General features: G+C 47.6%; 1 protein-coding gene across 2 annotated transcripts in view; it reads left to right on the top strand.

Moving 5' to 3' along the window:
• Positions 1-15,937, top strand: part of VWF (von Willebrand factor) — a 487,638-nt gene that overhangs the window by 294,402 nt on the left and 177,299 nt on the right. For both annotated transcript variants that reach the window (XM_063928500.1, XM_063928501.1), the window contains 3 exons: positions 11,133-11,276; positions 12,495-12,659; positions 14,696-14,739. In XM_063928500.1, the coding sequence (XP_063784570.1) occupies positions 11,133-11,276; positions 12,495-12,659; positions 14,696-14,739 (353 nt within the window). The remainder of the gene's footprint in view (positions 1-11,132; positions 11,277-12,494; positions 12,660-14,695; positions 14,740-15,937) is intronic.

Below are 15,937 nucleotides of genomic sequence, written 5' to 3'. Positions count from 1 at the left end.
CCCCTATTAGAGTCCATGGGCGTGACACAAAAAGGGGGAATGGCTTCACATCCTAACCCCAGTTTTCATCAGTTTGGAGGTCTGGAAGATGCTGGCTGCACCTGGTGAGTGTGTCCTCTGCAGTGCCGACTCCTACACTGTGACAGGAGCCGGGTGCTGCACGTAATGTTGCAGTGCAGCACACGGCTCCTCTCACTGAGCAAGAGTCAGCATTTTGGTGTCACCCCTCGGGTGACACTTGGGTTCAGCCCGCACCCCCATAGTGACGCCACTGTGTCCATGCCAGTTATATGGTTAAAAGGGAAACCCGGATATGTTTGTATTCAATTTCATTAGCATTATTGTTTTCTACTAGTTACCAGCCCATCAAAATGATGGTACAACATAACAGTAATGTCAGCACTGACCGCTGTGTGCGCCTGAACGGAGCATTACTTGAATTGCTCAATTGGGCGCCAGCTAGTGGGCGTAGGCACACAAAACACTTGAATTCCCCCCACAGAGGTGAGGAGCAGCATAAGCCTTTTATTATATTGGATTTGTGTCTATGTTTAATTACAATGTAAAATGCAACTATAACAACACTGTCTAAACACTGATCTTACTTGAAACCATGTTACTTTATTATATTTGTGAAAAGGGTACTTGAAATAAGTACTCGTAGGCAGGTCTTCCAGTAAAACACAGTGTCTTTACTGGCATCAGACACTGGACATAGCATACACAGGCTTGGGCCTGGTCACACAGGTACATAACTTAAAATTAATACATGAAAGTAAATGTCTTATCACTCCCTGTGCTCAACAGTTGTTCTGCTGCAAAAACCTGCAGCCACCATCCGCCATGCTCTCCTGGCACAGCCAACGTCCAAAAAACTGCAGCCTACTCGCTGGCCTCTAACAGGCTTCAGTGCACCGTATAGTGGGTGTATGGGAGTTTTAAACTCCTCTACTGCTTCTGACTTCCTGCTGGCTGGGTGAGCTGGAAAACATCCACTTGGAGCTGTGTAATCCAGAAAGCCTGGAGTCCAAAATTACTAATGCAGGTGCAGAATGTGCAGGTTTTGTTTTCCTCTTTCTTGAAGGGAGCTGATCCCACAGGAATGGGCAACTGTGGTGAGACACTAGCCCTCTTACCACATTTGTGTACAAATAGAGTATTGCAACATTTCTATTTCCCAGTAACACTCACACCGCATTGTTACACTTTCAGAGGGTGGACATATTGTTATGCCTGCGTATATTGTACTGTTTTGTTGCAGGACAGCCATTATGATGTGTCTAACTGAACAAATGCACACAAATGCACATAAATAAGCTTTTTACCCCCACGTACAGTCTGAGGGCATATATTCAGGGGTGCACTCCCAGTTTGGTAGTGGCTGAGATAGGCCTCACATCGTGTGAATGTATTACATTGTACAGCTAGCATAATATGTATCAATCATCCACTAAGGCAGTGGTTCTCAACCTCGGTCCTCAAGTACCCCCAACAGTTCATGTTTTCCAGGTCACCTAGCAGTTGAACAGGTGTATTCATTACTCACTGACACATTTTAAAAGACACACAGGTGGAGCAAATAATTTCACTTGCAATCCTGTGAGGAGACCTGGAAAACATGAACTGTTGGGGGTACTTGAGGGATATTTATGCAAACTTCAGGGCCAGCGCATACTGTGTGACATTTTATGTCTTGTGCATACCTCCCAACTGTCCCGATTTTCGCGGGACAGTCCCGTTTTTTGGGGACTGTCCCGCTGTCCCACCCACGGGCCGCAGTGTCCCGCGGTGGGGGAGGGTCAGTTGGGAGGCTTAGGCACTCGCTGCCCTGCTTAGCAGAGCAGCGGTGAATAGACGCTGTGCGCATGCGCACATCGTCTATTCAGTGCAGGGAGAGGGGGCATGCCAGCGGCTCACAGAGCGCTGGGCATGCCCCCTCAGTGATGGGGACGTGGCCCACGATTGCGGGTCCTCCGTGAAGCCATGCCCCCTTTTCTTAGGCCATGCCTTCGCCGCGCGTGTCCCTCTTTCAACAAATCAAAAGTTGGGAGGTATGTCTTGTGCCTATATTTGTGTGACTGTACCTGATTGTAAAGGTTGGTAAGCAAAACAAGATTCCTTTTTTTGTATGGCAAGATATTTAAAAGAACATTCAAGTGGTGAGGAGAGGACATTTACAGGCATCTGCAGAGTATTTTTGCTCCTAAAAAAGGATTTGTTCTACATGCCCTTGGAGGTGGTGGAAAAAAGGCCTAAGCATGGCCTTTCCCTGGGGTGTGCATACACCTTTCAGGTGCACATTCTATGAGAAAGGTCATTTCTGCCAATCAAATAAGAACATTCAGTACTGTGGACATCACTCTCTTTCAAACACTCCACTAGATAGGTTTCTGTGACTCCGGCCGCTCATGGTTGACCTCTTATACCCCTCTAACTGCTCCTTGCCTGGCTCTTTCTCTGATTCCACTTCCCCCTCCCTCCCTTTACCTGTCTGTATTCCTCCAAGGTGTGTTTTAGGCCTCCTCGCTTGGAGATCTCATCAGCACATTCGGCCTCCAATCCACTTCTATGCTGATAACACACAAATTGACTTCTCCTATGACCTCTCTATCTTTGTGCTCTCATGTGTCTCCAACAGTAATTTTTCTATCTCGACCTGGATGTTGTATCACTTTCTCAAACACATGTCCAAGGAATGTGGCAAAATATATCAATACGATGCAAACATTACGATCTCTAAATCAAAATCTTTCTCACCATGGGTTCCACAACAACTTCATCCATGCATTTGTCATTTCACACTAGGACTACTGCAACCTTATTCTTTAGGCCTTCCTTTCACCACTCCAATCTATACTTAATACTGTTACTTATTACCTGGCCACCTATTCAACTGTCTCTCCTTCCACTTCAGAGTACAATTCAAACTCCTTGCCCTCACATATAAAGCCCTAAGGGGTCTATATACTGTACTAAACCTTGGAGGAAGACAGAGTGGACAGAGATAAAGTATCAGCTAATTAGCTCCTAAGTGCCATGTTACAGGCTGTGGGGCATATTTATTAACATTATTTTTACTAAAATAATGTGAAAAAGAAAGCTGTGCGGGGAGCCGCTAGTGTGATCAGCTATGTGTTACCGCAGCGATGTTAATCGCATATGTACTAACATATGCGATCAACATCGCGATGCGGTGACGGAGGCTCCCCCGCGATACCTGTTAGGTGGTCTGCGGGGGGTCTCCGTCACCTCCCATGGGTCCCCACACAGGCTAGATGCCGGGAAGCAGCAGCAGGCTGCCCCCGGCGCCTCCTCCTCCCCCCTGCAGCCAGAAGGACGTCCGGCTGCGTTGCTTGGGGGAGGAGGAGATTACATTCCTGGAGGAAGGTAAGCTGGGGGGGAGGGGAGGAGGCGTCTGCGGCGGTGTCGACGGTGTCAGCGGGTTGCGGCGGTCGGCGAAAAGAAGCCCATAGGATTCTATAGGGTATCGCCATCCAGAGATGGCGATACCCTGGACGCCGAAAACGCGGCGGTAGGGTGTTAGTAAATATGAAAATGCGGTAAAACCCCCGTTTTCGGGGGTTTTACCGCATTTTTGCTTTAGTACATCCCGCCCACAAGCTGATAATCTTTAAAAAAAAAATCACCTGTCCATGAGCCTGAGATCAGTGCTCCGGGCAGCGCTGCTGGGAACCAGGACCTCCTGTTGCTCTGCTGTGAGCTGTGTGCAGTAAAATGATGCTGCAAAGCGGCAACTCAATTTATAGCACCGGGGTCACACAACCTCCTGGGAGCAGAAGTCACCGGCTCCTGGGACTGGTAAGTATAATTACCGGTGGGGGGGTCTCAGTGCAGTGCAGGGGGGGGGGTAATTCCAGCAGTAGCAACGGGTGGCAGTGCATGCGTAGCAGGACTTTAATGGACCGATAATGCTGCGGAGGGCATTCGCAGGAACAGATCTTTCTCGCAAGCTCTGCCCCTGCATGCAATAATTGATACATCCATGCAATGTACTCAATTAAAGCATTGCGAGTTTGGCCGATATTATCACAGCACATCCGCATCTGAAGATGTGGGTGGTGATAAATCGGCCCCTGTATTTGAAAAATAACAGGAGCTGGTTGGTTGGTACCTTATCTCCAACTCTCTCCAAGGCATAGTATTGTACATAAGGCTGATTCATTATGGATCGCTTAAGCAATCCTCTGTGCAGTTTCCCGATGGTGGGGAAACTGCACATAAGCAGAATCCGTTCTGCGCTTTTGCAGAACGGGTCCTGCGATCTCTTCTCTAAAATGCGAACGCCTCTGACTCATTGACAGGCAGAGGCGTTCACGTGGAGGGATAGGGGCGGTGCCAGCCGGCATTCAGGAAAACAGGAAGCATGTCTCCCCCGTTTTCCTGGAGTGGCGAGGCCAAGGACTGCATCATGAGGCGCAGTTTCCTTGGCCCCACAAGCCGCACTGCAACAGCAAGACTGAGTAAGCTGAAGCCGCACTGCGACGGCAAGACTGGGTAAGCTGAAGCTGAAGCTTACTCATTCTGCCGTTGCAGATGAACATTGCGACCGATGGTCGCGATGTTCATCTGTTTTGCGATTGCATCGCAAATTCAGACAGCAGTTGGTATGCACCTTCTCCAGCATTTGCATTGCTAAGGACTGCAAATGCAAAGCAGCTGCGAGCAGCTTTGCACCTGCAACCCTTAATGAATCAGGCCCATAGACCCACAATTCACACCACTCCCCCCTACATCTGCAATCTAATTTCTGTTACCACAGAAATAATTTAGGAGAAAAATTGTGATAAATGTGTCCTAAAGTAGTAGTTATAGTAGTCTGCAGTATTTGTACCTTTGCTCCATCATCCACATTTAAAGCAAGAATTACAAACGTGTAAAACGTGGTTGTACTTTGTTATATGGTTGTACCTTGTTATGCGTGAGGTGGAAAATTACAGTTTTCCATCAAAGAGACATAGAGCTAAATGTAAAACAACAAAACCAACGTGGTTATGCCATGTAAATGATTGCCGCTGTAAAAATCCAGCCAGTCTCGCACATAGGCCCTCATTCCGAGTTGTTCGCTCGCTAGCCGCTTTTCGCAGCAGTGCACACGCTAAGCCGTTGCCCTCTGGGAGTGAATCTTAGCTTAGCAGAATTGCGAACGAAGTATTCGCAATATTGCGAAAATAAGAATTTACTCACCGGTAATTCTATTTCTCGTAGTCCGTAGTGGATGCTGGGTACTCCGTAAGGACCATGGGGAATAGACGGGCTCCGCAGGAGACTGGGCACTCTAAAAGAAAGATTAGGTACTATCTGGTGTGCACTGGCTCCTCCCTCTATGCCCCTCCTCCAGACCTCAGTTAGGGAAACTGTGCCCGGAAGAGCTGACACTACAAAGAAAGGATTTGGAATCCAGGGTAAGACTCATACCAGCCACACCAATCACACTGTACAACTTGTGATAAACTTACCCAGTTAACAGTATGAACAACAAATGAGCCTCATTAACAGATGGCTCATAACAAAACCCTTTAGTTAAGCAATAACTATATACACGTATTGCAGAGAGTCCGCACTTGGGACTGGCTCCCAGCATCCACTACGGACTACGAGAAATAGAATTACCGGTGAGTAAATTCTTATTTTCTCTGACGTCCTAGTGGATGCTGGGTACTCCGTAAGGACCATGGGGATTATACCAAAGCTCCCAAACGGGCGGGAGAGTGCGGTTGACTCTGCAGCACCGAATGAGCAAACTCAAGGTCCTCTTTAGCCAGGGTATCAAACTTGTAGAATTTTGCAAAAGTGTTTGATCCCGACCAAGTAGCAGCTCGGCAAAGTTGTAAAGCCGAGACCCCTCGGGCAGCCGCCCAAGAAGAGCCCACCTTCCTCGTGGAATGGGCTTTTACTGATTTAGGATGCGGCAGTCCAGCCGCAGAATGTGCAAGTTGAATCGTGCTACAGATCCAGCAAGCAATAGTCTGCTTAGTTGGGTGCATGCAGGATAACAGCGAGTCAGTATTTCTGACTCTAGCCGTCCTGGAAACATAGATTTTCAGGGCCCGGACTACATCCAGCAACTTGGAGGCCTCCAAGTCCCGAGTAGCCGCAGGCACCACAATAGGTTGGTTCAAATGAAACGCTGATACCACCTTAGGGAGAAATTGGAGACGAGTCCTCAATTCTGCCCTGTCCATATGGAAGATCAGATAAGGGCTTTCACATGACAAAGCCGCCAATTCTGACACACGCCTAGCCGAAGCCAAGGCCAAATATATATATGACCACTTTCCACGTGAGATACTTCAACTCCACGTTCTGAAGTGGCTCAAAACAATGTGATTTTAGGAAATCCAACACTACGTTGAGATCCCAAGGTGCCACTGGAGGCACAAAAGGCGGCTGAATATGCAGCACTCCCTTAACAACGTCTGAACTTCAGGCAGCGTCTTTCCTAGCCTTTAACAGCGTAGGAATCACTTCATCTGGAACGCCCTTTTCCGTTAGGATCCGGCGTTCAACCGCCAAGCCTTCAAACGCAGCCGCGGTAAGTCTTGGAACAGACAGGGCCCCTGCAGTAACAGGTCCTGTCTGAGAGACAGAGGCCATGGGTCCTCCGAGATCATTTCTTGTAGTTCTGGGTACCAAGTTCTTCTTGGCCAATCCGGAACTACGAGTATAGTTCTTACTCCTCTTTTACTTACTATCCTCAGTACCTTGGGTATGAGAGGAAGAGGAGGGAACACATCAACCGACTGGTACACCCACGTTGTCACTAGTGCGTCCACAGCTATCGCCTGAGGGTCTCTTGACCTGGCGCAATACTTTTTTAGCTTTTTTGTTGAGGCGGGACGCCATCATGTCCACCTGTGGCCGTTCCCAACGGTTCACAATCTGCGTGAAGACTTCTGGATGAAGTCCCCACTCTCCCGGGTGGAGGTCGTGCCTGCTGAGGAAGTCTGCTTCCTAGTTTTCCACACCTGGAATGAACACTGCTGACAGTGTTAGCACGTGATACTCCGCCCATCGGAGAATCCTTGTGGCTTCTGCCAACGCCATCCTGCTTCTTGTGCCGCCTTGTCAGTTTACATGGGCGACAGCCGTGATGTTGTCTGACTGAATCAGCACCGGCTGGTTTTGAAGCAGGGGTTCTGCTTGCCTTAGGGCATTGTAAATGGCCCTAAGGTCCAGAATATTTATGTGCAGGGAAGTCTCCTGACTCGACCATTGTCCTTGGAAATTTCTTTCCTGAGTGACTGCTCCCCAACCTCGGAGGCTTGCATCCGTGGTCACCAGGACCCAGTCCTGAATGCCGAATCTGCGGCCCTCGAGAAGATGAGCACTCTGCAGCCACCACAGCAGAGACACCCTGGCCCTCGGGGACAAGGTGATCAGCCGATGCATCTGAAGATGCGATCCTCACTTGTCTAACAGGTCCCACTGAAAGTTCCTTGCATGGAACCTGCCGAAGGGAATTGCTTCGTAAGAAGCTACCATCTTTTCCAGGACTCGCGTGCAATGATGCACCGACATCTGTTTTGGTTTCAGGTGGTCTCTGACCAGAGATGACAACTCCTTGGCCTTCTCCTCCGGGAGAAACACCTTCTTCTGTTCTGTGTCCAGAAACATGCCCAATATCAGCAGACGCGTCGTAGGAACCAGCTGCGACTTTGGGATATTCAGAATCCAGCCGTGCTGTTGTAGCACTTCCTGAGATAGTGCTACTCCGATCAACGACTGCTCCTTGGACCTCGCCTTTATAAGGAGATCGTCCAAGTACGGGATAATTATAACTCCCTTCTTTCGAAGGAGTATCATCATTTTGGCCATTACCTTGGAACACACCCTCGGTGCCGTGGACAGACCAAACGGCAACGTCTGGAATTGGTAATGGCAGTTCTGTACCACAACCTTGAGGTACTCCTGGTTAGGTGGGTAAATGGGGACATGTAGGTAAGCATCCATGATGTCCAGTGATACCATGTAATCCCCCTCTTCCAGGCTTGCAATAACCGCCCTGAGCGATTCCATTTTGAACTTGAATGGGTCTCACCGTCTGGTTTCGGTACCACAAACATTGTGGAATAGTAACCCCGTCCCTGTTGAAGGAGGGGAACTTTTATTATCACCTGCTGGAGGTACAGCTTGTGAATTGCCGCCAGTACTACCTCCCTGTCCTGGGGAGTAGCTGGCAAGGCTGATTTGAGGTAACGGCGAGGGGGAGACGCCTCGAATTCCAGCTTGTATCCCTGAGATACCACTTGTAGAACCCAGAGATCCACCTGTGAGCGAACCCACTGGTCGCTGAAGTTCCGGAGACGCGCCCCCACCGCACCTGGCTCCGTCTGTGGAGCCCCAGCGTCATGCGGTGGACTTAGTAGAAGCAGGGGAGGATTTTTGTTCCTGGGAACTGGCTGTCTGGTGCAGCTTTTTCCCTCTCCCCCTGCCTCTGGGCAGAAAGGAAGCACCTTTGATCCGCTTCGCTTGCCTTTCTGAGGCCGAAAGGACTGTACCTGATAGTACGGTGCTTTCTTAGGTTGTGAGGGAGCCTGAGGTAAAAATGTCGATTTCCCAGCTGTTGCTGTGGATACGAGGTCCGAGAGACCATCCCCAAACAATTCCTCACCCTTATAAGGCAAAACCTCCATGTGCCTTTTAGAATCAGCATCACCTGTCCACTGCCGGGTCCATACTACCCTCCTGGCAGAAATGGACATTGCATTAATTCTAGATGCCAGCCGGCAAATATCCCTCTGTGCATCCCTCATATATAAGACGACGTCTTTTAATATGCTCTATGGTTAGCAAAATAGTATCCCTGTCGAGGGTATCAATATTATCTGACAGGGTATCAGACCACGCTGCAGCAGCACTACACATCCATGCTGAAGCAATTGCAGGTCTCAGTATAGTACCTGAGTGTGTATATACAGACTTCAGGATAGCCTCCTGCTTTCTATCAGCAGGCTCCTTCAAGGCGGCCGTATCCTGAGACGGCAGTGCCACCTTTTTTGACAAGCGTGTGAGCGCCTTATCCACCCTAGGAGATATCTCCCAACGTGACCTATCCTCTGGCGGGAAAGGGTACGCCATCAGTAACTTTTTAGAAATTACCAGTTTCTTATCGGGGGAACCCCACGCTTCTTCACACACTTCATTCAACTCATCTGATGGGGGAAAAAACACTGGCTGCTTTTTCTCCCCAAACATAATACCCTTTTTAGTGGTACCTGGGTTAATGTCAGAAATGTGTAACACATTTTTCATTGCCGTAATCATGCAACGGATGCCCCTTGTGGATTGTGTATATGTCTCATCCTCGTCGACACTGGAGTCAGACTCCGTGTCGACATCTGTGTCTGCCATCTGAGGTAGCGGGCGTTTGTGAGCCCCTGATGGTCTTTGAGACGCCTGGGCAGGCACGGGCTGAGAAGCCGGCTGTCCCACGGCTGTTACGTCATCCAGCCTTTTATGTAAGGAGTTGACACTGTCGGTTAATACCTTCCACATATCCACCCACTCTGGTGTCGGCCCCGCAGGGGGTGACATCACACTTATCGGCACCTGCTCCGCCTCCACATAAGCCTCCTCATCAAACATGTCGACACAGCCGTATTGACACACCGCACACACACAGGGAATGCTCTGACTGAGGACAGGACCCCACAAAGTCCTTTGGGGAGACAGAGAGAGAGTATGCCAGCACACACCACAGCGCTATTTAATCAGGGATTTTCACTAACACAAAGTGATTTTTCCCTATAGCTGCTTTACATATACAGTTTGCGCCTAACTTTAGTGCCCCCCTCTCTTTGTTACCCTTTGAGCCTGGAAACTGCAGGGAAGAGCCTGGGGAGCTGTCTTCCAGCGGAGCTGTGAAGAGGAAATGGCGCCAGTGTGCTGAGGGAGATAGCCCCGCCCCTTTCTCGGCGGACTTCTCCCGCTCTTATATTTATATTATGGCGGGGGATTTTTGCACATATATAGTTTTTTAGACTATATTATGTGCTGGTTGCCAATGTAAGGTACTCTAATTGCAGCCCAGGGCGCCCCCCCCCCCCCCCCCCCAGCGCCCTGCACCCATCAGTGACCGGAGTATGTGGTGTGCATAGGGAGCAATGGCGCACAGCTGCAGTGCTGTGCGCTACCTTAATGAAGACTGGAGTCTTCAGCCGCCGATTTTCAGGATGTTCTTCTTGCTTCTGGCTGTGCAAGGGGGACGGCGGCGCGGCTCCGGGACCAGACGACCGAGGCTGGGCCTGTGTTCGATCCCTCTGGAGCTAATGGTGTCCAGTAGCCTAAGAAGCCCAAGCTAGCTGCAAGCAGGTAGGTTCGCTTCTCTCCCCTTAGTCCCTCGTAGCAGTGAGTCTGTTGCCAGCAGATCTCACTGAAAATAAAAAACCTAACAAATACTTTCTTTACTAGAAGCTCAGGAGAGCCCCTAGTGTGCAACCAGCTCGGGCCGGGCACAGATTCTAACTGAGGTCTGGAGGAGGGGCATAGAGAGAGGAGCCAGTGCACACCAGATAGTACCTAATCTTTCTTTTAGAGTGCCCAGTCTCCTGCGGAGCCCGTCTATTCCCCATGGTCCTTACGGAGCACCCAGCATCCACTAGGACGTCAGAGAAAAGATTTTTCTTTGCAGTTTCTAAGTAGCTCGAGACTTACTCTTCCAGTGCGATCAGTTCAGTGCTTGTCGTTCCTGGTTTGACGTCACAAACACACCCAGCGTTCGCCCAGACACTCCCCCGTTTCTCCAGCCACTCCCTGAGTTTTTCCCAGAAATGGCAGCGTTTTTTCACACACTCCCATAAAACGGCCAGTTTCCGCCCAGAGACACCCACTTCCTGTCAATCACACTACGATCAGCAGAACGAAGAAAAAACCTCGTAATGCTGTGAGTAAAATACCAAACTTCTTAGCAAATTTACTTGGCGCAGCCGCAGTGTGAACATTGCGCATGCGCAGTTAGCGGAAAATCGCACCGATGCGAAGGAAAATAACGAGCGAACAACTCGGAATGAGGGCCATAATCCCGCACGTCCTGCTTCTCGCAGGCTGTTACATTTATCCCATAATGTTACTCCAATCAAAATGTATCTTTTTGTTTTGTTTTTTCTTTTCAGGAGATGCATTGCAGTTTGCTGTCCAGAGTGCCATGTCGGAAATACATGGAGCAAGACCCTTTTCCTCCAAGATTGCAGTGATCATTGTTGCAGACAAGTCCTCAGATCAAGTGGATTTCGCAGCCAACTTTGCTACCACAAACCGTAACTATAAACATTTATAAGCAAAATTTTTGGAACATAAATCATACTACCCAACTTTTAGCTGTCTGTCCCAATCACACGAAAAGGGGGCACAGTCAAGCTAGATGTGGTAGAGACAGACATCAATAGGCAGTGTTTCCTTATCATCTTTCTTTTTTTCCCAGTGGCAATGTTTTTTTACATATGATGTAGCCGCCATTGAATCGTGTTGCAGTGATGGTCTTACATTGCTAACATACAGTTGTTAAAAAAACAGCACAGCCACGACACAACCTTGGGTCTTTCTTGCAAACTACACATTGGTTCCATCATCGACTGCTTTGGATGCAATGATAAATAACCATTGCATTGCATGATCTGATGCTGGCTGCCTATCCACCATTCGATGCCGGGTTTCCAGTGACGTCATGTTGGGTTCCGGAGCACTATATAAATCAGTGGCTTCTATTTTATTGTTTGCATGGCCCAAAACATTCATGGTGCATAGATATTCTATTCTATCTTAAAATGTAGTTTCTTTGTGATATTGGCCTTAGTAAATCATTGTGTGGAAAACCAAACACACCGTTTAATAAATTTAGCCTTTAGGCATATCTGTAATGGGTGCAGGATGTGCGATGCCCACACACTGAGGACCCTGCACCCATACAATTTTACTTATCGCTACTTTGGCCCGATGCTGGCTGCAGAGCAGAAAAAAAATCACAGGAAAAATGGCTGCCCTAGTGATTATGTGCTGTTGGGATGTCCACAGGAACGATGCCTGTGCACCATGTTCCCGGAGACCTGCACGTGTACAGTAGGCTCTGGTACAAAGCCAGAGTCTACTACACCGCTGTAGAGGAGGAGGTCCTCGTGCAGGGCTCCCTCTTAAACTGTCTCTGAGCACATAGCCCCTGTTGTGTAACTTCAGTAGCAAGTGGTAACGAGGACAACAACATCATCGATATATGTATGTAATTGGATCGGCTTGTGAAAAAAGAACATAAAAAAATACAGGTAAAATGAATACTGTATACATATAATATAAAACAGCCAATATTCCTAGTAATGTAAATAAAAGGAAGTACTGTCCAATCGCACTTTAAAATCTTGAAATTGCCCTATACATGGCGGAACTGCATCTTCCCATAGCATGTATATAGCACACACACTCAGTTACTGTAATTACAGTACCCAGATCTACAGTTATATCATCTTTCTTATTTCTTAATAAAGGAGTGTCCATTTTTCCGATTGGAGTTGGATCCAGATATGATGAGAATGAATTATCAATTCTTGCCGGCCCGTCTGATAGCCACAAGATCACAAAACTACAACTGTTTGAGGACCTGCCCACTATGGACTTTCTTAGTGGAGATTTTATCAACAAACTTTGCACCGGTAACTCACTTTGCTATACAAAATATACACTGTGCTTTATCATCAATAGATTATGTTTGAGGGTATAGCCTGGTCTGTCACCAAGAGCTGTAAAGGAATGGATAGGGGTGGCAGATCATCATTTAAAGTGAGTAAAGGGTGATTCAGATACATATGGCAAAATGTAACTGATGTTTATTTCATGTATGTATTCAATTATTTAACTTACGGTATATATTGTTTAATGGTATATTAGGTCTACTGTTTATAATAAAACACTGTAGGTGAAAGGCTTATAAATGTACAAAACAGAGATTGTTTCAGGATAGCATTTTGCAATGATCCATGGGAAGCAATCAGTAATTAGTTCTAACGGCATAATGCAAGCTGGAAATTGAAAGTGTCTAAGTGGTGGTTGTGGTTTAACACAAATGTTACTACTAGATAAAATCTTTGTAAATGAGTCTTAAGATGTTTTATTGGGAACATTAAATAATTGAGGTATTGTGGGTAATTAGGCACAATTAGGCCTTGGGGCCCATGGTTTGAGTAAATATCAACCAATGGCTCAGTTTAATCTGTCTCTGGCCTCTATTGCTAGTTCTCAATCTTAATAAAAGAGACTTAATTGTAGTCGGAACTGCTGTCTTGTCAGAAAGACGGCAGTTTCTGACTTGTTTAGGTCAGAAACTGTTCCGACTTATTCAATTTGGCTGCCATTTTTTCTGACAAGTCGGCAATTCCGACCAGTCGGAAAGCACGTGGATCGGTGGAATAGCCGCGGATCCATGTGTTTTGTTGGAATCGCGACCAAATCCGACAGCTTTTAGCCCCGTTTCCCACAATGTCAATCCGACTCCGTCGGAAAGGATCCAACATCAATTGAATATACCCCTTAAAGTAGGTGTGAAAAATATGAATGCACAATTTATGCCCACTGTGTAGAAGTAAAGGGGCTGTTGCAACCAGGGCCACAGAGAGCAATGATGGGCCTGGGTGATGGGAAGGTGTGGACAAATCATGGGCCAACGCCCACCCATAAAACCTGAATGAAAATTGCTATGTTGGCGAGCCACCCCCACCCCCCCTGCCCCACTGCCCAGGCCCTTAATGGGCTCCTTAAATCAGCCCGGGCCTTGGTTTTTACTGCCTGGTAATCTCCACTCTTGGTGCCCCTGGATGCAAAAAAAGCTAGATTAACAATGTGGTGGCCTTGGGGCACTTAAATCAAGGGAGTACCCTATGGTCAAAAATTAAGAGCATAGCATCTTTATGCATGAAAGTGGGATTAGCCACCATTAAGTAATTGTAGATCAATCATTGATTCATCGTGCTTCCTCCCCGTGCCCACTCATTGTAGCAATGTGCGGACCCCTAAGGGTTTTGTTGGCCTAACAGATGATGTGGCTCTGGTGAGAGGGGTTCTAGATGCAGCGTTGGACGTATTTGTGCAAAAATTGCAGGAACATATCGCATTCATTAAAAAATCTGGTGCTGCTCGGCAACAGTCACATATGCACCAGTTTCAGTGTCAGCTGAGCATTCGCAAACATAATGGCATGTGGATGGCTAGTGCTGGGGACCACCAATATTACTTGCACCGCCTCTCACTACCCACAAATAATAAGGCTTTATTATATGTTTTTGCAATTACGTGCTGTACTTGTTGTACTTGACCTCAGCTTAAGTGCTCCCATTCCTCCCATCCAAACACAAGCAGGTGTAAGTGGTGCATATCTAAATAGTCACATAGGTGTGCGTCCACTTTTCATGGATCACTTTTATTTATCACTATGCAAACTGGCATAATCTATCTGCAATTAGCCCCAGAGTGTACACATACATACATTTGGGCCATCTTATGGCATGTGCAAGTCATATTTTTCTAAAATAACAGTACATATTGTGATGAATAAGTTATTTAAATAATACAGGCAATATACGTATTTGATCATCATCTTTATACATTATATCAGAGGTAAATACTTGTTTATGCATTAAAATGTATCATGCTGTTGTAATTACTATTTTTATTTTTACATTTCTTTCTTTCTTAGACCATGTAAGAGTTTGTATCGATGACAATGGAAATCAGAGAAAGGTATATGCTTCATTTTCAGTGTTACATATTTAATAATAGAACAAATATAGTGTACTAGATTCACAAAGTTCATTATTTAAAACCAAGTACTGAAGCCCGCAACGGTCCAGACATGCCTGCGTTGTCCAGACCACGCCCCGCCAACGTCGTCCTAACGCCGTTGGCACGCCCACTCCCGCCCCGTAACCTCCTCTGCCTGTCAATCAGGCAAAGGCGATCGCAGCCCAGAGATGCTGTCAGCATCTCACTGGGCTCCCGGGGTGCGCACACTGCGTGGGTGCACTCCACAAAGGGATTCAGACTGTAATCGCTGCTGCTGCAACAATCCAGTCTGAATGACTTCCTAGGATTTATACACGGTTCCTTCCTGCGTGTGACCTGGCTCAGACCCCTTTTAGGCAGGCGGCCCGACCTGGCTTATTGCCAGGTTGGTGACATCACTGCCGACACGTCCAGAGGTGGCGCTTGGAGATACATAGTAACATAGTTGTTTAGGTTGAAAAAAACATCTCCAAGTGCTGCCTCTTCTTATGGTATGAACGGGTGTAGTATGGTATGCCGGCGGTCGGGCTCCCGGCGACCAGCATACCGGCGCCGGGAGCCCGACCGCCGGCATACCGACAGTGTGGCGAGCGCAAATGAGCCCCTTGCGGGCTCGCTGCGCTCGCCACGCTGCGGGCACGGTGGCTATTTTATTCTCCCTCCAGGGGGGTCGTGGACCCCCACAAGGGTGAATAAGTGTCGGTATGCCGGCTGTCGGGATCCTGGCGCCGGTATACTGTGCGCCGGGATCCCGACAGCCGGCATACTGAAGACCACCCGGTATGAACAAGTGCCTTGTCGCATAGACCCAGCTTATCCGTTCACACTGCACCGAGAACCGGGAACCTTGCTCGCTAACAGAGATAAAATACTGTGTTGCTCAACCCAGATTATTTCAACTGGCCCCTTAAAAAACGGCGCTGCAACCTGAGTTGCTGCTTGTCCAATTACCCAGGTTATTGCTGGCAGTCTGAAAGGCGTATTTTCTTGACCCAGAAAGATTGTAACAGATACATCAGTGAGGGTGGGGTGTAGTTTATTATTTAACACACATTTATTATGTTATTATTTACATTATTAAAATTTAGTTCATATAGTTCCTACTACTGTAGATGATAAAAAGTTAAATAGTTTGTTTTGTTTATTTTATTTGTAG

The sequence above is a fragment of the Pseudophryne corroboree genome, chromosome 6, assembly GCF_028390025.1.
Source record: "Pseudophryne corroboree isolate aPseCor3 chromosome 6, aPseCor3.hap2, whole genome shotgun sequence".
NCBI classification, from domain to species: domain Eukaryota; kingdom Metazoa; phylum Chordata; class Amphibia; order Anura; family Myobatrachidae; genus Pseudophryne; species Pseudophryne corroboree.
This window is presented reverse-complemented; position numbering and strand designations above follow the sequence as displayed.